Raw genomic sequence first — 24,657 nt, 5'->3', positions numbered from 1 at the left:
TTTGTAAAGAAAATTAGGGTGTCTATATATATATATATATATATATATATATATATATATATATATAGAGAGAGAGAGAGAGAGAGAGAGAGAGAGAGAGATGGGTAGGTGCAAAATTAATATGTGCTAAATGGGTTTTTCTGTCCTTTTGGTGTTTTTTTTTACAGTTCTAACCCCATAAATGTGTTGGGCATGGTCGATTTATGAAGAATCCACATTTGGATAATGTGTTTTTGATGAAAAAAATGATATTTGAAGCCTCTAAAATTATAAAAAAATTGTTCATTGATTTTTTGAACTTTATAAAAACCACCCATTTGTTAGAATTGAACACTTCAAGAGTTGTTCCCTATAAAATCAAGTACATAGATCATATTTGTATAGTCAAAATTTAAAAATAAAACCAAAAAGCCCTAAAAGACTCATTTAGCACGTATCATTTCACACCTACCCATTACTCTCTCTCTCTTATATATATATATATAGTAGAGCGTAGGTACTTAATGATATGTGCTTAATGAGTTTTTCTGCTTTTTCAGTGTTTTTTTGCAGTTTTGAATTTATGAGGAATCCATACTTGGATCATGTGTTTTCGATGAAAAAAATGATATTTGGTGCCTAAAAAATTTACAAATATTTTAGACCTTTGATTTTTTGAACCTTATAAAAACCCACCCAAGTGTCATAATCGAACACTTCAAAAGCTGATCCCAATAAAATCAAGTACATAGATCACATCTGCACAGTAACTAGAATATGAGAATTACAATATGAGACTAGAAATATGGGCATTTTCAACACATTTTTTGCAAATCCAACCATGTGGATGTGCTTGGCATGGTGAATTTGCTAAGAATCAACCATTGGATCATATATTTTTTGATGAAAAAAATGTGATTTTTTAATACTTGAATATTTGTAGATTATGAGCCATTGATTTTAAAACCTTAAAAAAATCACATTTATGCATAAAAATCTGATAATTCAAGAGCAGGTTATTATAAATCCAAGCATATACATCACATCCATATGGAAAAGAAAAGAACAAAAAATCCATGAAAATAGTGGTTCACACATTAGTTCTCATATTTTCAGTTCTCATATCCTAGTGATTATATATATATATATATAAAAATGAGAGAGAAAACTGAACATATTAAGCCCCATTTTTTCGTTCTGCCCTATGGTTTTGAAGTATTTTATGATAGATCAGAACTGTTAGATGTGTTTAGATTTAGTGGGAATTGACTCTTGGATCATGTTTTTTTTATGAAAGCATGATTTTATGAGCCGGAAAAAACTGGTACCTTTGTAGCCATTGATTTTGGATCACCCAAAAAACCTGTATATAGTGGTGATCCAAAAGCCTGTTCTCACTAAATAAAACCTATAAATTGTGTTAGAAGTGAGGAAAAAAAAACCAAAAATGATATTTTTGAGAGCGGCAGAACGAGAGGAGCGCATTACTCTCTCTCTCTCTCTCTCTCTCTATATATATATATATATATATATATATAGAGAGAGAGAGAGAGAGAGAGATGGCGTTTCATGGGTCCACGTTGCAAGTTTTACGTTCAGTGGGTAAATAATTTTCTTTATGGGTGCTTTTTGAGGGTGTCATTTTCGCCTGCCTTCTTTGTCCCGTCTTGCAAAAAGAGTCTGACCACTATCTGGGTCACGGGTGGTCAAGACATCCGAGCCCAGTCAAAAGCCCATCTAGTTTTGACTCCATGACCCAAACCATGTGCCATGCTGGTCAACTCGGATTAGTCTTAAATCTTGCATATGTTTTGGCCCATATCATGGTCAGTCAGGCCTCCAACATCTTTCCTTCGACTCAAGTTGGTGTCTCTTAAGTCAATGAGAAACAGGCCTGGGTTTCAAATATGTTAGTACGGGTTACAGCTCAAGCTTCACCCGATACTGTATACATTTTTATGGCAGCCAGTTTTGGATCTGGGTCTGAATCAAGTCTTATTAGTGGATCCAGATCCACATTTTCTTTTTCTTTTTTCTTTTTGATAGTCAAACAGGGGTTAGGCAGACCCCTACCAGATATCTCTTAAGCCTCATGTGGCAGAGGGATTCTAACCTGGGCCTTCAGCTTGGCACAGGACCCCGCTTTGAGATCCAGATCCACATTTTCTTTTTTATGACCAAGGAAACTACCCATGTAGAACAGTTGAAGATGCTTGCATCACCAACACCCAACTGGTACCCCTCTCTTTAGGGATGTAAACGGGTCGGACTTAGGTCAGGTTTAGGCATTATCAATTCCAACTTAATCTGGTATGAACTAATCCGGTTTGGTTTCAGATTCGAGTTCAGATGGAATTAGATAAAACCAAACCTGGAACTGACTAGCTTAAAGACCAACATTTACACTTAACCAGGTCGGGTTTCAACCGAGTTCCAGGTTTTGTCATATTCGGGTTCAAGTTTGAATGTGAAACTCAATACCAAACCTGAATCCGATTATTAATCGGTTCTGAAGTTTCTTGGATCTCTACTCCTTACGTACTCCCAAAACAGAGACTTACTCTTACTATTGACCAATCCCAAGTTAAATTTCAGTTAAATAAAGTCAAATGATAATAATACCCTCAAAATGACAGGTGCATACCCTTCTCTTCTTTATGAGTATAAACTGTAGTTTTAATTCCAAACAATACAGAAAACTCAGTAGAATCACGATTTCCAAGACTATGGAGGTTAACATGAGGTCTCTTGAGACTTTTTCAGATTAGGGGCAAAATGTTGTCACCTAATTATTCTCCCTTTTATTTTTTTTATATATAAATGATGTAAATGGGTCAAACCTGACCTGAACCCAACCCAGATCCACTGATAAATTGATTCCCAATTCTAGATCCGTACCCAAACAGACAACCACCCGTTCCATATTTGAGCATATCCGGCAATTCAGGTCAGGTTTGGTTGTTATCCAAGTTGGGACTTGATTCACTTGCACCACTGAATAGTTCCCAGCCGATTGTTTGCTCTGTGAGTTTGCAATTTTTGCATGGTGTAGAAGCGATCACGAAACCGTTTTTTGTTCATACATTTGCAATTGAAGTTTGTTTTTTGTGAAAGGCAAGCAGGGGTTGGCAGACCCCACCAGTTATTATTTAACGTGCCATAGGGTGTTGAACCTGCACTGTCCCACCACAAGGAGTGGTGCACTGACAGCTCTAACCAACCATGTGAAGCCCTAGTTGGTAATTGAAGCTTGTTTTTACCATGATGATTGTTGTTCTCTATTTTATAAAGTTGTATTTAGAGTATGTTTTGCTTTGATTGAGTGATGTAAGTGTTGAGTCACTTCTAACTTTCTCTGAGCCACCATTGCACTTTGGTTCAGGTTGATCAATACCCTGAAAGGTTAGCCTGTAGATCTGAACTGTAACCATCCTGCGGGCAAAATCGTGAATGAATGCAAATGCGTTGAGCTTTCTTTGTTCACCCTCGTTGTGATTACTTTCAAGTGATTGCAATTTATCTCTCTTTCTTCTCTTTCGCTCTCTTATACTCTCAATACTAAAAGCTTTCGCAGTGGCAAGCGAGCGATTAAAAAGGCTTGCGACGATAAGGAAGGACCGTCGCACCACACTGACCTATTGAAGAAATAAGACCATGACAAGTAGTACTAGAGCTTATTCTTGAGCTGGAAAAGGGACTCTAGAGTCGGTATCGAGAGACACATCAATAGACTACGATTTGTGAGCAAGACATCGCGGCGCCTCAATACAACTTACGAAGCACCAAAGGTAAGGCAGTTGCTAAGATCAAAGAGATGGGTTCACCTCGAGGCTATGAGCAAATGGTCGACACTATCAATAGACTGGTGGCTGATGTGACTTTGCATGAGGAAGTGATTTTATGCATAATTGAGTAGTTTTGAGCAATGGACGACGAAATAACAAGTCTGCGAGAGCAGGTGAACTTGTTGATAAGACAAGTTACGTCGTTGACTACGATAATGACAGCCCTGCAGACTGAAATATGGGAGCTTCAGTTGAAGAACCGCACATTACAGCGGACAGTGACCCTAAATGGTATAAATGATGATAGGCCATCAAAGATAGATGTGCCAAGGCCAGCGAAGTTCAATAGTTTCAGAGACAGCAAGACCATGAAAAATTTTCTGTTCTAGATGGAATACTATATGGATATTCAGAATGTACTGGCCGAGGACCTTAGAGTGAAGGCTACAGTAGTTTTGCTTGATGGAGATGCCATGACCTGGTGAAGATGGAAACGTAGCAATATGGAAAGAGGGCATTGTGTAATTGATACTTTTGAGGCCTTCAAAACTTATTTATGAAACTACTTTATGTCGCAGAATATACAGTGCCAAGCATATATGATGGTATAGAAATTGAAGCACATTGGAGCCTTGATAGATTATATCAGAATACTTCAGAAGCTCATGTTGGACGTACCCAATATGCTAGATAAAGATAGACTCAACTGGTTTATTACGGGATTACAGCCGTGGGTACAATCTGAATTGAAAAAGAGCAATCCCGAGACTTTGAAAGATGTATATGTGACGGTTGAGGGCCTAGCAGATACTCAGCGCAAGACCTTCACTCCATCGACCAAGGTCGAGAAGAAGCCAGACCATGAAGGCAAGAAAGAGGATCGGTGTGACAATAAGGGTAAGGTGTTGACCCAACACCATTTTGACAAGAAACGGGTGGGTTGTGATTAGTTGGTTCTGTGGCAATAGGCATATTGTAAGGCAATGTCCTAAGTGTCTTGTGAAGAACGATGAACAAGCCAATATATAGTACAAGCATAGAGTAGTGACACCGAGGTCGTGCAGCCCAAGATAGGGGCCTTGCAGACCATAAATGTGGTTAGAAGTTGTGCAGTGGAAAGTATATCAGTCAGCAAAAAACTCATGTACTTGAAAGTCATTGCAAATAGGAAGTCTATTATGGCAATGGTAGACTCTAGGGTCACACATAACTTTATCTCGCAAAAAGAGGCAGAGCGGTTGGGCTTGAATCCCATACCAAAGTAGAGGACCATCAAGACGGTGAACTCTGAGGCCAAGTTCATCCTTGGTGAAGCAAGGGATGTGGCTATCAAAATTGAGAGTTGAGCCAACAAAGCCAACTTCTCATTGGTGTCCCTTGACGATTTTTGAATAATTTTGGGCATAGTATTTCTTCGCAGCCAAAATGTAATGATGTTGCCAAAGGTGAACTCATTGACAATCACGGGGCCAAACTCTTCGCATACGATGCAGTGCCTTACTCTTGGAGGCAAGACTTCAATGTTGTCTGTTATACAATTGAAGAAGGGTGTCAAGCAAAGAAAGCAGGCATTCCTAGTTGATGTGCACACTGAAGAAGGGAAGGTTGAAGCAACTGTGTTGCCAACCCTTGCCCCATTGTTGGCACAGTTTCGTGAAGTGATGCTCTCAAAACTGCCAAAGCGTCTGCCACCGAAATGTGAGGTCGACCACATGATTGAGTTGACCCTCGTAGCAAAGCCTTCTGGCATAATCACTTATCGCATGGGACCGACTGAATTGAAGAAGTTGCACAGGCAGCTGAACGAGATGTTAGAAGCAAGCATCGTTTGTCCTTCAAAAGCACCCTTTGGTGCCCCTGTTCTCTTTCAGGTGAAACATGATGGTTCCAAAAGGTTATGTGTGGATTATCGTACACTGAACAAGGTCACAGTGAAAAACGAGTATCTGTTGTCACTGATAGCAGACTTGTTCGATCAGTTAGGCAGTGCTCGTGTCTTTTCGAAGCTAGATTTGTGATCGAGTTACTGGCAAGTGAGGATTGTATGTGACAATGAGCCAAAGACAACTTGTGTCACTTGCTATGTTACCTATAATTTTTTTGTGATGCCATTCGGGTTGACTAATGCTCTAGTCACATTCACGACATTGATAAACAAGATCTCCTACCCTTACTTAGACAAGTTCATGGTCATCTATCTTGATGACATCATGATCTACAGTAGCAGCATGGAGGAACATGTGGGGCACTTGTGAACAGTGTTTCAGGTGCTGAAGGAGAATGACCTTTGTGTCAAGCGAGAGAAGTATCTCTTCGGCCAGGGGGAGATCAACTTTCTTGATCATGTCGTAGGGCATGGTTTGTTGCACATGGATGGGCAGAGCAGAGATGAGAGTCATTTAGGAATGGGGTCTACCAACCAAAGTATGAGAGTTGTGGTCATTCTTTGGCTTAGCAAACTACTATCGACGGTTCATTGAAGACTACTCACTCATTGTTGCGCCCCTCATGGATTTGCTGAAGAAGAATCGGGTATGGCTCTAGACAAGAGCCTGCCAAGATGCTTTCAATGGCTTGAAGAAGGCCCTGGTGAGAGAGTCAGTGTTGCGGTTGCTGGACCACATAAGACCCTTTGAAGTCCACACATATGCTTCAGACTTTGCCATCGGTGAAGTTATCATGCAGGAGGGACATCTGATTGCTTACAACAGTCAAAAGTTAAAGGATGCGGAGATACACTACACTGTGCATGAGCATGAGATGATGGTCATCGTGCACTACCTCAGGACATGGCGGCACTACCTTTTGGGTGCTCAGTTCATCGTTAAGATGGACAATATTGCTACGAGATATTTTTGGACACAGAAGAAGCTTATGCCCAAGCAAGCTCGATGGCAAATGTTCATAACTGAGTTTGACTTCACTTTGGAGTATAAGGTGAGGAATACCAATGTTGTTGTTGATGCCCTGAGTCGCAAGGCTGAACTAGCGGTTGCGCGGATGGAGCCTTTTGAAATTCACTTAGAGGGTGCATTGTCGGACCGCATCCGCGAAGGAATGCAGCAGGACACAACAGCGCAACACCTTGTCTCTCTGGCGCAAACGAGAAAGACTAAGATTTTGGTTACGGAATGACCTCCTTGTGACTAAAGGGAGATGCATCTTCGTGTTGCGGTGAGAAAGCATTCATCGTGAATTGCTTAAGGAATACCATAATACATTATGGGCCAGTCATTCAGGTCAGGAGCAGACCTTAGCAGTCTTTGAGCGCGGCTACTATTGGTTGCAGATGAGAGACAATGCGGAGGGGTATGTGCAAACATGCCTCGTCTGTCAGCAAGATAAGGAGACCAACTAGAAGTCTGTCGGCCTCCTTGAGTCTCTACCTATTCCAGAACATCCTTGAGAGAGCATTTCCATGGACTTCATTGTTACCCTGACAAAGGTAGATGACTTTAGCTCTATCTTGGTGGTGGTGGATCATTTCTCTAAGTATGCCACCTTCATCCCAACTTCGAAGGAGTGCTTTGCAGAGAAAACTGTGGAGTTGTTCGTCAAGCATGTTGTGAAGCACTAAGGTGTACTAAGAAGCATTGTGAGCGATCGCGATGCTTGCTTCATAGGAAAATTCTGGCGTGAAGTGTTTCGGCTACGTAGCTTCAATCTGCTATTTTTAGCAAGTTTTCACACACAGACAGAAGGGGGCAGGCGGAGCGCATCAACAGACTATTGAAGTAGTACTTCAGGCACTTTGTTAGTGTCAATAAAAAAGACTGAGTGAAGCTTCTGAACGTGGCCCAATTATGCTACAATCTTCAAAAGAGTGAGTCTTCTAGCCATAATCCATTCAAGATAGCTACGGGGCAACAACCGCTGACTCCACATACTCTAGTCGCACCTGAGAAGGGAAGGTCATCCTTTGCTTATCAGTTTGTTTGAGATTGGTATAAGCAGACCGAGCTGGCGAAGGCGTTTCTGTATAAGGCGACTAAAAGGATGAAGAAGTGGGTGGACAAGCATCGTCGGCTTGTCGAGTTCCATATTGGGGACTAGGTGTTGGTGAAGCTTTACCCGGATTGCACAGACATCTTCCGTGGGCGGTACTGCAAACTAATCAGGAAGTACGAGGGGTCATTCACCATCACTAAGAGAGTGGGCAAGCTGATGTATAAGATAGACATGCCCTTGGACATCAAGGTTCACCCGATGTTTTATTTGTGCAACCTAAAATCATTCTATGCAGACAAGAGGGATCCGGAACATAGAGTGCCACAATGTACTCCTATCCTTCAGAGGTCACTGACAACACAACGGGCAGAGAAACGTCTCAATAATATCCTTGGCCATAAGGTCAACTACTTGGGCAAAGTCAAAAAGTATTTTATGTAGTGGGAGGAGACAACAGAACCGATATGCGAGCCAACATTCTTGATGATGAGCCGCGATCCAGATAAAGTCAGGGCCTACCATGAAATAGATGGTGCCGAGGGCAGCACATGAATTGAAGGGAGGAGCATGTTCCCCTGTGACCTACTTTGTACAGTTGTGTATAGAGTCTATTTTGCTTTGGTTGAGTCATGATGTAAGTGTTGAGTCGCTTTTAACTTTCTCCGGGCCACCCTTGCACTTTGGTTTATGTTGATCAATACCCTGAAGGCTTAGCTTGTAGATCTTAACTGTAATGAGCCTGCGGGCAAAATAGGAAATTAATAAAAATGCGTTGAGCTTTCTTTGTTCACCCTCGTTGTGATTACTTTCAAGTGATTGCAATTTCTCTCCCTATCTTCTCTTTCACTCTCTATAGTTAAAGCTTCTGCAGCAGCAAGTGAACGATTGAAAAGGCTTGTGGCAGTAAGGAAGGATCATCGCACCGCACTGGCCTATTAAAGAAATAAGCCCGTGACAGTTGTCATGTATCGGTTTTTTTTTTGTTTTTTTTATGACGAGGAACGCTTGATGATAACGAGGTCACTTAATAGGCCTCTCCATATTAAAAAAAGTTAAAAATGATAAAATATGGGAAGTAAAAAAACTCAAAAGATTTTTTATTTTTTTTATAAATCTTGCATTTTTTTGGCAAAATTGAGGCAATAAAAAATAAATAAAAAATAAAAAAACTAAATTTTATAAGAAAATATAAATAAAACACATTTAAAAATAAAAAACTTGGGGGTTTTCAGGATAAATATCTACTAAAAAGGTAAATATTGTGATATTTGTCACAATTTAAAAATCTCTTGAGAATTTGCCATTTTAAACTCTTAGGAAATTTCTTGCAATATTATCATAAGGTTTTTTTAAATCTTGTGATATTTGTCACAGAGGTCCTCTCTCAATCAATGTTATCAGTATCGGTGTGTATCAACCTGTATCTACCCATATATATTGTATCGATAAAAAAATCGATAACATGTGTTGTATTCTCATTGATGTGAAATCTTTCTTAATTATTTTTTAGTTGATTCAGAACAATTCACTTGAGAATCGGTATCGACCGATTCACTTAAATAGTTGGCTAAACGATTCAAGGCCGATACCGACAACATTGCCCTCCCTACCTCTCCCTAGGGGACCACCATCCTATCTTACATGCTCCAAGTCCAACCATAAAAAAAGTTGCCATTTTACTCTTCACATGTTTTGCAACTGGCATGGCTCTAATTTAGTAATGCATCATCCATCGATTAAAGAACCAAACAAGTTACATGAATAGTTGTCGATGCAATTTTTACATGATTTGGAGATATATTCACCTAATCTACTATTGAGAAAATGAAAACTTTTACATGATTGGGATGATACGAAACCCTTTTTCTTTTTAAAGGTAAGAGTGTGTGTCTTCTTTGCAGGAGTTGTCTTTGTGAGCACTTACGAAAGCGCAAAAGCTTGCTCCACATAAGCTATATTGGAATATGGATAAGATCCAACCTGGTGTGACCTGGTTTGACATGGGTATATTATGGGGTGGTGCATCACTCATGAGAGTTATAGGGCAGTTGTTGCAACTGCCCATACATGTTAACCACTAGAAGTGGTAACCACCCACACATCCCACTTCAGGCCTTCCTTAAAAGCCTATAAGAAGAATCTGGTTGCAACCAAGGTGCATCCTCTTCTTTCATGTATAGGGTTTAGGGTCATTCTCATCATTGACCTAAGGCTTGGGCTTATTGTGGGCATCGATAGGCTGAGGAAAATGCCAAGGACCCTCATGTTGGGTTATGGGCCCACTCATCGCGCGTTATGCTGGGGATGTGGGTGCACTGGGAGCGTTTGGTTTACGTTCACTGATGACAGCATGTCAGCTTTTTTTTATGGTGACACAAACTCGAGCCTGCTATCTATTTTCTCGTGTCGCCGATACTAGAAGTCACCGGTAAGGCGGGTAGCAAAATATGGGGTGGCATGAGTGTATGCCCGTTTTGCTATGAGGTGATTGGCAGCATTCTGGACCTCTGTTAAATTTTGAAAACAGAGGACGATAGTGTATCCCTTCACATAATCATTTTTTGCCGGGACAAAAGGGGAAGTCGGGAGATGAATGTTACCGTTGTCACCATCAGCCTACGCCATTGCATTCACAGGCGGGTACACTGCCATGGTGGCTATCTGGCGTCCAGAGTGTTTTTTAGTTTCTAAGAAACCGATCTGGTTTCTCAGAAACCGAAAGATGCACTTCTGCCCTGATTGCTTAGGTCGGCAACCTGGTGGAATAAAAAAATCAGGGTAACCTTTTACCTGCCGATGGCGTTTTCACCAGGGAGGTGAGAGGGGAGATGATCGTCGATGTCATCGTCACTACCGTTGGCAGTTGGAATCGGTCGCCAGACCATCGAGCTAGTTGAAACCCCAAAACCCTCGTTGGATAAGTTTTTTTGTCAAAGGGGTTCCAGCTATGGGTCATCGATCGAGAAGGGAGGGGGTGTTGCCATTCGCCGTCGACATCATCGGCAAGCACATCAATTGTCCTCTGCATAGGGGCGACCCGGCCGATCATGAGAAACTGAAATCCCTTTTTTCAGTTTTCTGATTTCTTTGAATCTGTCATCGTCGAGCAGTCGCTGGGGAGTGGGAGCTGCTTTTGTTGCCGGGGGTGTTGCCATAGACATCGTCGGGGCAGGGGTGACCTTCGCCGACGTGCCATCGTCAGTTCGACGACATGCGACATCCGAAGCATCATGCCTTCCCCTCTACAGTTGGGCGAGGTGGGGGTCACCATTGTCGGTGACTGTCAAGCGCGGTGGGAGTCACCGTGGGGTGACGCAATGGTGGTTTTTGGTTTATGAGAAATTGTCTCAGAAACCGAATACCCTTAGCCTTATTATTCGGCTTTGTTTTGGTAAGCCGAACCAAGTATTCTGACCTGGTAGTGGGGCTCGATTGAGACCCATTTTGGGTGGATCAAGTCTGCCTGAATCTTATTGGGTCGGTCCTGACCCAGGATCGGACCCGGACCCATTAATGGTTTTGGGTCTGGGTCTGATCTTGAGAGCCCAGGTCCTGTTTTGACTGGGACAGATATGGATCTTGTATAGATTGGGTTAGACTTGGGTCCTTTTTTAACTAGGTCAGACTTAGGTTTCTATTATGGATCGGATCTAAATCCAAATTGAATTAGATAGGATCCGTAACATGGTCCAGATACTATTTACACCTAAACGGGATGAGTGGCAGATATAGCCCTTTTCTAGGACTGATTCAGACCCATTTTTTGACTGATTCCTTTTGGTGTTTCACCAATTTTGATATGTAAAGACCCTGTTTTCATGAATCCATGAAAAGACAGGGAATTTTTTATTTAGTTATAGGATTTTATGAGCTGAAATGACATAGTTTATATGAATGAGGTACGCTTTATCAAAATGTCAAATATAAATATTGAATATTCCATAACATGTAATTTACTGCTTGAAACGAATTATGAGCATGAGGATTGATATTGCATGATGTGTGACGTATAGTAATTGCATTGACAATTGTGCAAATTGCCTATAAGAAGCATGTGTGAAATAATATATGCCTGTTAAAATGATATAGTTCAAAATTTGGAATTTTTGGAACTATTGTAGCATGCTTGTTAAGTTCTGAAAAATTCACATGCACTTTGACATATCATGTCACTGAACTAAAATATGAAGCATGCTTTATTAATCAAGTACCTTAAATTTGTCGTTGTTTTATAACATGCAAGGTATGCTCGAATAGAATCATGTGCATTTTTTATGTCTCTTGGAGCATATTATATTTTGACACTTGATTCGTCCCAAAAATGTAAAAGGGACTTGGAGCACCACTATAGGGGTATGAAGTGTTATTTTGAGACTTGTTGCATGTTGAAACTCCATGGCGAGTTATGTTTGGGCGATAGACCCATTTTGTGAGTTGAGCTCACTTATGCATAAAATGTTATACACCTCTAAAATAATGAATGTGATGTCGTCTTCACCGATGAAGTGCTCCTCTTGGCCTAGTTACGCTAAACCATGTGAATGGATGGGCTGACCTTGTCATGGTGATTGTGTTGCCCTACGAGAAACACAAGACAAATGTGCCTATGTGCCTCGAAAGGAGGGGATGTTTACTAACTGAGGCTAATAAGATAAACCCTCTGGTAGCCCATTCACAAACGGTTCACCTTGGAGAGGGTGGATGGTACAACCCTAAGTGATCGATCGATTTTACGACATATTTTGAGGAGCAATAACGTTCTTTGGCCTCCAATCACTCAGAGTTAGGGTGGTCGAGGTTACCTATTGAGGTATTTCTCAGGTACTGCAGTAGTGTGGATTGCAATTCGTTGCCTATGCGATGTTTCTCTCAGCCATGAGCCGCTTGCATGAGGTTGTTTACTCGGTCTGTAGGTACGTTGGTTATCACACTCAATGAAATAACAAACGCCAATGGTATTTTTCACAGATGTGAGGTTTTCCTTCGCGTACCCAAAGGAGTAATCAAGACAAAACCATTAAACTGACCACTGACTTACTACTTGAGTACTTTTGCTAGTTTACTTACATGCTTAGTTGAAATTTTCAGTTACATGTTTCATGTTAAGTAATATGAACACTGCCAAGATAAGATATTTATTGTTTTTAATGTTTTACACTACTTAGTTGTAAACATTCTTAACCATGATCGAAGATGTATTAGATTCCATGCAAATGTTTTTAACTGTTCCATCATGTTAGAATTACTTATGTTTTTCATAGATGGTTAGCTATGTTGATAATTAACATCCTGCTAGTGTTTGCTTATGTTTTTCATAAAATGGTTAGTTATGGATTAACGATGGAGGCAGATGCGCATTAAGGACTGGACCCACACTTCTAAAAGTTCTTGTGATTCTGGTGGTCATTTTGGGGAATGTCCCAATATTGAGAGATATTTAATAAAAAAAAATTGTATATCTTATATGTCTCATTTTGTATTTAGAAAGGAAAGCTCATTTTGTATTTTTGTATTTTTGTATTTGCTAAACTCTTGGCCTGTAACCCGCTCAAAGATTTCCAACTATTTTCTTCTTTTATATTTTTTTTTGCTTTGCGCAATCTTAAAAAAAAATCTCTAAAAACCATAGATTTTTAAGTTGGTATTTTTGAGACATTATAGAGGATCTTTTAATTGAATATGCATTTTAGGTTTTTTTCTCAAATTACCCAAGATTTATACATTTTTTCATACTTGGATCCAGTTTGAGATCTATATTTAAATCTAAAATCCATAATTTTTTGATAAACTTTCATAATTGGATCTAATAAGACACTGATTAAAGCATTTATATATAAAAAAATATAAATTCATATTTTTAAATTACCTAAATTCTAAATATTTTTTAGTTTTTAGATCCAATCTGATATTTATATTCTACGTTAAAATCCATAATAAACATGTTCAAACACTCATATGGTTGGGTGCTTCAGATCATACGATCCAAAACGAAATAATATGACCCATTATCCATGGTTGTCCAAGTTGTTCACACACCATCATCAAACAACAGACATTTAGAACAAAACATCTGAGTATGGTCCAAAAAAATGTTGCACTTTGCACAATTGTTACAGAATGAACATAACTAGTGCTATGTTTCAACTTTTTTGTTCATTTCGTTCAATCCTAAACAAGCCATCAAACATACTCCTAAATTATAAATTTTCAGGTAATGAATGAATTAGCTGGAGTGATGATGAAATACTATGGGTAGTGGCCAAGAACCAACGATTTTAAATCTAGGATTAATCTTGATTTATAAAGACTTGTTGATTTGTTAAATAATTATTTAGAAATAATTTATTTAAATTGATTAATGATTTTAAATTAATTTATGAATTATATGCATTTTTTATGTTTCATATTCAGATTTTTGAGTTGAAATTGAATTACGAGTTAGACATGAATCCAAGTTCTAATATGAGAGTTAACTCCAATCCCATGTTGTGTTGATATACTGACTCAAAATTTTCAACTAAAATAAAATAAATGTTTTTCACTGTATTTCAAATTTTCTTTGGTAAAGGGCTATGGGAGAAACATGCATCATGCATGTGGATGGCTCACGGGTGACCTCTATGACAAATATCATGAGATTTATAAAAATCTTTCGATAATATTGCGAGAAATTGCCTGAAAGTTTAAAACAGTAATTTCTTGTGAATCGTGATAAATATCATGATATTTACAGTTTTAGCAGATATTTATAGTGAAAAATCATGAGATTTTTATTTTTAAATATATTTTATTTATATATTTTATAAATTTTTTATATTTTTAATGTATTTTTTTATTGCCAATATTTTGCCAAAAAATGTGAGATTTATGAAAAATTTCAAAATCTCCCGAGTTTTTTACTACCTAGATTTTGACGTTTTTAATTTGTGACCCAAACCCGTCACGGGGTATGTTCTAGGAAAATTTTCATATAAGGCCAACTGTTTGCCCCTAAGCCTCAAGCATCACCTTTGTCATAAAAGTATTTATAATTTCAGAATCAGAGCCGTACATTTTGATAAGGTTTTAAGCTACACGACTGGCCTACGTTGAATTTTGAAGTCTAATTTCTCTCGTGACCTAACTGTGCAAGCCAAGCTCAACACAAAGGTACACTTTTTTTTTTTGTTTATTTACACGAATAAACCACTCTCCCTCGCCACCGCTCTCCTCTCACCACCACTTTCAGTGGCTACGACCGGCGTCCTCTTTTCACCTGAGGTACTCTCTCATCTGCTACCTCTCCTTACCATCCTCTCTCTCTCTCTCTCTCTCAGAGTGAACCCTAAGCTAATAATCAGTTTTTTTATGCTTGAATGTTGGGGGTTTTGCCTTGTAATGCATATTTTTGCCATTCGTGGTGTGAATGAATGTTAATTTCGTTTTTTTTTTAGTTATACTTCAATTTTGGGGGTTTTTGTATTTTAAACCTTATTTTTGTAACGTTTTGAACGAATGCATGCTAAATCCAAATTTTTGGGGTATGCGGGTTTTGTATTTTAATCATCATTTTTGCAATATTTTTAGTAAATACATGCTAAATCCGAATTTATTTTTTGGATATGGTTAGGTTTTAGGAGTTTTGTGTTTTTATTTTTATTTTTATTTTTATAATTTATTGAGCGAATGCATGTTAAATAAAAACTTTTTTTTTCAGAATTATTTAGATTTTAGGAGTTTGTATTTTAATCCTTATATATGTCATTTTTGAGTAAATGGATGCTAAATAAAAAAAAAAATTATGCTTAGATTTTAGAGATTTTGTATTTTAATCTCTAATTTTATAATTTATGAAGTGAATACATGCTTACCTTTTTATAATTGTCCCATTTGTCACTTTCCACTACTAAGTGTGTTTTTGCATGTCACATAACCACAATCCTTAAAATTTATTTAAAAATAAAAAATACATATTTTTTCATGATAAATAACCATTAGAAACATAAATATTGCATTTAAATCATGATACTTTTGTTTGTTACGAAAAAACATCATATTTTGAATCGCAAAAGTTTACCATTTAAAACGTTCAGGTAATTTCTTGCTATATTTTTCCATAAATCTCTCTATATTTTGCCCTGACGCTGTAGAGATATTCCATGATAGCTTTGCTGGGGCACTTTTTATGGTTTTTTTGTCCCTCGTTTGGTGCTAGTCTTAATTTAACATATTTAAGATAAACGTAGACGTTAATAGGGGTATTAATCACATGGTCTCATGCAGGTGAAGCAAACATGAAAGTTGCAGTGATCGGTGCGGGAGTGAGCGGGCTGGTCTCCGCCTATAACTTGGCCAAGGCCGGTGTTCATGTGGTGCTCTATGAGAAGGAAGATTACTTAGGCGGCCATGCTCGAACCGTTCGCGTCCATGGCGTCGATGTGGATCTCGGTTTTATGGTGTTTAATGGCGTACGATAATTGCTCTTAATCTTCTATATATTTGCACCATAAGCAAACATTAACTTCTTTTAAATTATGGGGTGTTTGAATGGTGTAACGAAGCCAAGGGATTTCTCATTGAAACCAATTCACATAGTCCAATACAAGCATGATTAGGCTTGATCAGACTCAAACTTAAGTAGTTTTAATTTGGTTCTAAGAAGGGAAGGGATCATCATGATCATCTACTTTAATCTTAATTAATTTCTGCTTATATTAATGAATTGGTTTATTTACGCTCAGGTCACATATCCGAATATGATGGAGCTGTTTGAAAGCCTAGGAGTTGAAGTGCAAGAGTCGGAGATGTCGTTCTCGGTGAGTCTGGACGGAGGGAATGGGTGCGAATGGGGAAGCAGGAACGGGCTCTCTGGCCTCTTCGCGCAGAAGAGAAACGTACTTAACCCGTCCTTCTATCGGATGCTTAGAGAGATTGTCAAGTTTAAGCATGATGTGTTGAGGTGAGCTTCTTCTATTCATCACAAGTGCTCCTTAGGCTCGTAACAAGGGAGGATCAATTAATTGCAATGTGATTAACACTTTTATAGCTAGGGAAATGGAAACCTATAAAATACAAAACCTACTAAATGAAACATGATAGTGTGATTTTAGTTATTCATTTTTTGAAATTTGATCCCGTAGATGTGTTCAAGTTCAACATGATTGATTTACTAGAAATCTACACTTGGATCAAGCATTTTGGATGGAAAAAATGGTATTTGAAGTCTAAAAATTTTATGAAGATTGTAGGCTGTTGATTTTTTAAACCTTATAAAAATCTATCCATTCTTCAATCAAATGTTCAAAGAAGTGATTCTTATAAAAACAAGCATATAGATCATATCAGTCAAAATTTAATAAAAACACCAGAAATTCATGAAAATCTACTATCATGTTTCATTTAATAGGTTTTATATTTTGTAGATTTTCATTATATATATATAGTAATGTGTTCCTTAGGGTCTATTTTTTGTTAGGTAGTGTTAGGCCCCTTCAAAAATCATAGTTTTAGGTTTTTTTCTCATGTCTAATACCGTAGATGTGATCTATAGGTTTTGTTTAGTGGGAACCAACTTTTGGATCGTCGAAAACTGACCTGCATACAGGTTTTACCAGTGATCCAAAATCAATGGCTATGAAGATACCCATTTTTCCTAACTCAGGAAAACATATTTTTTTTGTCAAAAAAACATGATCCAAGAGTTGATTTCCACTAAATCGAGCATTTTAAACACATCTAACGGTTCAGATCTGTCATAAAACACTTAAAACCTATAGGGCAGAATGGGACAGAACGAGAAATAGGGCCTCATATGTTAAATTCTTTATATATATGAGTTTATCTAACATTAAGTTAAGTTGCATGTAACATTAATTACATTCAACTATATATATATATATATATATTAAAATGATTAAAATATTCTTAAAAAGGTGGTAATTTTTTTATAATACACAATTACTTTTTTGGGTATTAGTGGGCTTTTGAAATTAGAGGTGGGGATGGCAGTGGATCAAGGGAAAGCCGGGCCCTACCCCGCCCCGCCTCGCTTTGTTTGGACTAGGGATGGAGGACATGAAACATGGACGGAAGCGGGGGATAAAAGTTAAAATCAAAACCCGGGATGGAGGCGGGGAAGGGCATACGTTTTCCCCCACCCCGTCCCAATCCTCATTAGTAAAATAACTAAAATACCTTTAAGAATGGCATTTGACCGGAGAAAAATAGGGCTCTGCCTCGCCTCGCCTCACCCCGTTTAAACCGGGGAGAACAAGGGATGAAGGACATGAAACGGGGATGGATGTTAAAAACAAAACCCGTGTGGGAATGAAGGTGGGGATGGAGGGCAGAATTTTAAGACAGGGAAGGAGTGGAGACCTTGTCCCCCACCTTCTCTCCTGTTCACTGCCATCCCTAATTAGGGGAAAAGAAAAAGTCAAATACCTCTTCTAAAAATTTAACTTTATAAATATATCAAAGTTACTGTTTAATGTTAAATTAACTATATATAATGGCATTTGCTTATTACAGTAGTAGCCATGAGTGCATTTAATATTCACAACCCCTACATATAAATTTGATGATATATATATATATATATATATTATGATGAAAGAAAATTCTCACTAATAACTAGGTCACTTTATGGGCCCACCTCCTGCTTAGTATAACTCGAGGTCGAGGACACGACCATGTGCTCCAACTATGATAAAGCATAATATTGCTTTATAACAATGTTTACGTTCGGCTGGTGGGCTTGGTAAGGTAATGACAAAGCGGACGAACTGACTTGTGCTTATAAAATTAACCACATAAACTCTCTTAGCGTGAAATGCAATAAATGGATTTGTTATATATATCCAAGTGGATATTCGTTATGCCACGTTTCCACTTATGGAAGTTGATGTCATTACCAAATATAAATGGATTGTGCTTAATAATAAAAAATGATGAAATTTTAGTTTGTTTTAGTTAATTAGTGGACCAGCAAATCATTGAAGGTTGCCACAATGTCCAAATTCATGACAGCTAGTAGCCACTCGCGCCCCATGTGCACTGTCTATGATGTCCCATCAGGTCAGGGATGCAGACGGGACGGATCCAGGACAGCTAAATTTATTGGGGAATCCCACCCGCTCGAATCTAGAACAGCTAAAAATTGTAAAACCTCATAGATGGTGGGCAGTCGAGTGTAGGGGCTCACTTAAAATGTGCAATGTGATTGCGCCTGATCTGCTATCCTCTTGGATGACATCACCTTTCACTCTAATGCCTTGAAAGTAGGGTTGCAAATGGGTCGAATTTAGGAAGCCAATTTTTTGCAAATGTGGTTGTCCTGAATCTAAATCCATTCACTTTTCAATGTATTTTGGGATCCGAAATCTGATCCGTTTGTATCCCTACTTGTAAGGTTTTTTTTTTTTAAATGATGGAGAAGAGTTTAAAATTGTGAAGGGATCTCCAGCTTTGCTGATTTACAGTTGCCGAGTACATCTCATAAACAGATGATAAGGTAAGGTAATTTCTTTCTTATCTTGATTACTAACAGACTAACAAACTTTATCTTGCCTAACACTTCCCCTCAAGATAGCGTGTGAATGTCATGAACACCCATTAGTGAAATGGCTCCCTTACAATTGCTTTTGTAAAAAATATCTACAAGTATTGTTCATTTGTTAGAACAAAAGCAGTTTGGATTATCCCAGAAGAGATCTTCTCATGAACTAGGTAACAATCGAGATCGATATGCTTGGTGCGTTTGTGATAGACGGGATTGGTTGCAATATGAAGAGTAGCTTGATTATCATAGAATAATTTTGTCAGTGCTCAGAGTGAGACCTGTAGATCTTTGAGAAGAAATCTGAGCCACACTAGTTCACACGTAGCAGTTGCCATTGAGCGATATTTAGCCTCAGGATGAGCGTGAGACTGTGTGTTGCTTCTTTGATTTTCATGATAATAGACTGGTGCCAATGAAGGTACAATAGCTAGATAAGTATCTTCGAGTGTTGGGACAATTGGCCCAGTCTGCATCACAATAAGCTTTCAGATCGAAGGTGCTAGAGGATGATAACAAAATGCCTTGGCCAGGACATCTTTTGAGATATCATAAAACTTTCATGGCGGCAGCAAGATGTGGTTTTCAAGGAGCACTAAAAAATCGGCTTAGCATATGCACAGCATAGACAATATCTGGGCGAGTGATCATCAAATAGATCAAACGTCCAGTAAGACGCCAATAGTAACTCAGATCATGTAGTAAGTCTCCATCAGTGGCATTCAGCTTCAGATTTTGTTTCATTGGAAACTCAATGAGACGTGCTCCAAGAATATCCTTCTTATCAAGAATCTCAAGAGTGCACTTACATTGGGATAACAATATCCCATGTGCAGATTGAGCAACCTCAATGTCGAGAAAATATTTTAAAAATCTCAGATCTTTCATGTGAAAATGCTCATGGAGATGAGATTTAATCTTATGAATGTCAACTTCATTGTTGCCGGTAATGATAATGTCATCTACATAGACTAAAATGGTTGTAAAAGAGGCATTGTTAGAGTATGTGAACAATGAATAATCTGCAAGAGATTGGCAAAACCCAATTTTTTTGATGGCAGTAGCAAACTTAGCAAACCAATTCCGAAGTGCTTGCTTAAGTCTATATAAGGATTTACTTAGCATGCAAACAAGATGCTCTCCCTTATGAGAAAAACCTGATATATATATATATATATATATATGTGTGTGTGTGTGTGTGTGTTTTCATGTAAGTTACCATGAAAGAATGCATTGTGCACATCCAACTGGTGTAATGATCAATTTTGGATGACAACAATAACTAGTAAACACCGGTCACAAGTTTTGCAACATGAAAATATGTTTCATGATAATCATAACCCTCATGTTGAGAGTATCCTTTTGCAACCAAACAAGCTTTATATCGCTCAATAGAGCCATCAAACTTGTATTTGACCTTATAAATGCACTTGCAGCCAATCAGCTTGACATTCAGAGGAAGAGGTGTTAAGGTCCAAGTTTCATTATCCTCAAGTGCTCAAATTTCATTTGCCATAGCGTCATGCCAACATGACTTTTTCATGGCCTCACTAAAGGTGATAGGTTAATGAACCAAAGAAATTTGAACAAGAAAAGCATGAAAGAAAGGAGAGAGGTTAGCAAAGGAAACAACACTTGAAAGTTGATAATGCATACCTTTCATTGAAGATGGCGATGAATTGAGATTGGATGCAATAGTCGATAAACAATGGTAGTCCCTAAGCATGACCGATGGATGACAAGTTCTAGTAGACTGATAACAAGGAGCAGGTGAGGTTAAGGGTGTTGACGATGATGGTGGTGAATCATTGCTAGAAGAATTAGAATTATGATTGTTAGGAGGAGGATCTGGTGGCAAAGGTTCAGTGATGGGTGAGAGGGAATCATGAACATCCAATGCAGAGATGGGTATGACAGAATTGTTGGTGGAAGGATTGACATGCTGAAATGAGAATGTGGATTCATAGAATAGTACATCATGATTGACAAACAACTATTTAGAGTCCAAATCATAGACCTTGTAACCCTTTTGGTATCCCAAAAAAATGCAACAACATGTACGAAGATCAAATTTGGTTCAATGAGGAAGGGCATTCGCTGCATAGCACAAGCAACCAAAAACTTATAGGTGTTGATAGGTCAGTTTGGGTTGGAACAACCTTTCAAATGGACATTGTCCTTGTAAGAGAGAAGTGAGTGTTCTATTTATTAAATATGCAGGAATTAAAATACACTCACCCCAAAACTTGAGGGGTAACTGAGCTTGAAATCGTAGTGCTCTAGCAACATCAAGTAAATATTGATGTTTACGCTCAACAATGCCATTTTGTTGAGGAGTGTAAACACACATGTATTGATGCCGAACACCATGGCTCGTAAAAAAATATTGAATTTGGTTGGAAAAAAATTTAGATCCATTTTCGGTCTGAATTTGTTTGATGTGGGTGTTGTATTGGGTTTGCACTGGAAACTTTTTTTACTAAGATAAAAGTTTTAGACTTGTTATATATTAAATATGCTCATGTACACATGTAGTCAGCCACAATTGACAAAAAATAATGAGCTCCAAAAATTGTAGATGTGGGGCATGGTTCCCAAATGTCACAATGAATCAAATGAAATGATGATAAAGTGAATATATCACTTAATGCAAAAGGAGAATGCATATGTTTAGCTAATGTGAAAAATGAACAAGTACATGAATCAGAAGTGAAAATAGAAGAATCATAACTAGAAAACAACCACATGTGAGAGGGAGATGGGTGATTGAGGCAGCAATGCTACAAGTTTAGAAGGCTCGAACGAGAGGTAGCTGCAGAAACAAAAGAACTTGAAGGCTGAAAATGGTAGAGACCATTGTGCTTCTCATCGAGCTAATCACCATCTTCGTTGAAAGGTCCTGAAAAACACAATAATTTGGGTAAAAAGTAACCAAACAGTTAATAGAGAGAAACACAAAAGCCATTCAGAAGGTTAATGCTAGAAGAAGATGAAAGGGTAATACAATATGATAAAGATACTAGCGAGGACATGTGATCGCTAGCACCTGTATCAACTATCTAAGTAGAAGAATTAAATTAAGAAAGTGAAGCAGACAAGCCTGTAAGGTTTATTGAGGAGGAAGGAGTTTGATCCTTAAGAAGCTCTAAAAGTTGCTGATGTCGCTTCCATTGTGAAGGTAGGTGCAAAGGACGAAGGAATCGACAAGGTAGGTGAAGCATGGCAGCGGTAGGCTGTTGTGAAGTGAGTGAGCGGCCAATAGGATTGTGAAGGCGATGATCAGGTGATAGCCATAAAGAAGGTAGCACTTGTCCTTAGTGTGACCCACCCAATGACAATGAATCAATGATCACATGTAGGATGATTTCTGCGGGCTTACAGCATGGCGGCACAGTCTGACTAATCATGCGAGTTGAGACGAGCTTCTCGCTGAGATTCTTCCTATAATACCAAGGAGTAGGTCTTGGCAACAGTTGGCAAGAGATTCATTAACAACATCTAACCCTGAATAACATTATATGAGTCATTCAGACCCATTAGAAACTGAATGATGCACTCTTGTTGTTGTTCTAATATCACTTTCATAATACCGTAGGAACTCGATGGTGGAGATGTATACAAGAGAAGCTCATCCCAAAGAGCCTTAAGTTTCGAGAAATATGCAGTGACAAATAATGAGTCCTACTAATGATGAGAGATGGACCACTGGATATGATAAAATGTGAGGAGCAAGAGTTTCAGTGAATAGAAACTTGAGGTCTTGTCATGCTTTGGGAGTAGAAGTGGCATAAATGACATTGTCAGCAAGTTTTGGCGAGATGAAGTTAAGCACCATGATAAGACCATGTGGCTGCATCGTACCCAGGCGATATAAAGAAAGAAGATGATGCAGCAGGTTGAGGAAGAGTGTCATCGATAAAGCTGAGCTTACTTTTTGCACTTACGGCAGTAGACATAACCGGCTCTACGTAGAGTAGTTCTACCCATTGAAAGGCTTGGAGACAAGAACGGTCCTTGGGTTGTCAAAACGATGAAGGAAGAAGGTGTTGGACAGGTCTGATGGGAGATCAGACGATGAGCTAACAGCTGTGTTGGTACCCTGTCGGCAGCCATGGCAAAGAAGAGAAGAAGAAGAAGAACAGGCCAAAAACGGTCGGTCACTGATACCATGTAAAGAAGGTAAGACCCAGAGAGGAAAAAAGAATTGACGTATCTTCATTTGATGATTTACATTGTCTATTTATACAAATAAAAATCTCTGATACGAATGATGTTTATCCCACAAAAAAAAAGATTTGTAAAACTAGGCGTACTAGTTTGAATTTGGGATTATCAAATTCTGAAAATATTAAGAATAAAATCAACAATATTTTCGAAGTCCACGTTATACAGCGGATAAAAGATGCCCTCATCTTCAAAACATTGCTAATGATTGTTTCATAGATGCCAAGTGGGTCCACCCTGACTAGGGGTGCACACAAGCTGAGACTGGGCTGTTCGAGCTTGGCTCGAGCTCGAAGGACACTGTTTGAGCCGAGATAGACTTAATCCATGAAAAGAATATGGTTTAAATGATAAAGAGGGCAGGAATAGATTTCTTCACCTTCTGAAAAACTGGCAGAGAAGGCCTCACCGCTAGAGTACAGCCCTTTTCCTGTTAGAAAGCACGCAGAAAAGGTATACATCGTAAATAAATGCATTGTCAACAATAAAAAAGCTTTGGCTGGCCACGAGATTCAAACCTGTCACCCTCCTCTGACAAAAAAGGTTCTTTGCCTAACCATTAAAGCAACGACAGTTACTGTGTTATGTTGGAAATAAAATCTACATGACTTTTCTAGCTGAATCGAGTTCAGTCACTTGATCAAGCTCGGCTTGTTTATCTAGGCCGAGCCTGGTCTTGTGTTCAAGTTTGGCTTGTTTATACTGGCGGACAAGCTCAACGGGAACTTAAACAAGCAGAGCCCAGGCTAGCTCGGCTCGTTATGCACCTCTTCATGCATGAGGAGGAAGACACTGATTGGTGGACGACTCCATTTGTTACACTGTAAAATGACACGTTTTCATATGAAAACGGGGTCGTTTTCCTATGTGGAAATGGTTATCTTCTTGAGGTGGGTGGGAAAACAAAAGGCCCCACGTTGGTCAAATGTTTTCTCCTGCCAAATAGGGCTTTCATGAACCAGAGAAAATGTGGGCCTATGTTGAGCACAGTTGATTCTCTACGGTCGTGGCTTTCATACGAAAGGCACTTCCGGTGACCACCCATCCCTGTAGGTCAGACAGTAAATGATGCAGGTGGACCGAATTTGGCTAATCGGTTACAGGTTCAATGTTAGAATCCGAACGCGTGATTAAAGCTTCCCATCTGTTTTCACTTGTCTGATGCAAGTCAGATATATAAATATC

The 24,657-nt window shown here is 38.7% G+C and overlaps 1 protein-coding gene across 4 annotated transcripts in view; it reads left to right on the top strand.

Annotated features, from left to right (window-relative positions):
* Positions 1 to 14,792: 14,792 nt before the first annotated feature.
* The window catches only part of LOC149845461 (uncharacterized), a 60,695-nt gene continuing 50,830 nt past the window's right edge, over positions 14,793 to 24,657 (top strand). For 3 of the 4 annotated variants that reach the window (XR_016430194.1, XM_089995758.1, XM_089995759.1), the window contains exons 1-3: positions 14,793 to 14,972; positions 15,975 to 16,159; positions 16,433 to 16,650. Coding sequence is in view for 3 of the 4 variants with exons in the window: in XM_089995758.1 (XP_089851884.1) it covers positions 15,986 to 16,159; positions 16,433 to 16,650 (392 nt within the window). In the remaining variant the exon portion in view is untranslated. The remainder of the gene's footprint in view (positions 14,973 to 15,974; positions 16,160 to 16,432; positions 16,651 to 24,657) is intronic. The other variant, XM_089995762.1, reaches the window with a different exon arrangement.

This window comes from Nuphar pumila, chromosome 2 (genome assembly GCF_984573655.1).
Source record: "Nuphar pumila chromosome 2, dmNupPumi1.hap1.1, whole genome shotgun sequence".
NCBI classification, from domain to species: Eukaryota; Viridiplantae; Streptophyta; class Magnoliopsida; order Nymphaeales; family Nymphaeaceae; genus Nuphar; species Nuphar pumila.
The sequence above is the reverse complement of the archived record's forward strand: the minus strand, read 5'-3'. Positions and strand labels throughout refer to the sequence as shown.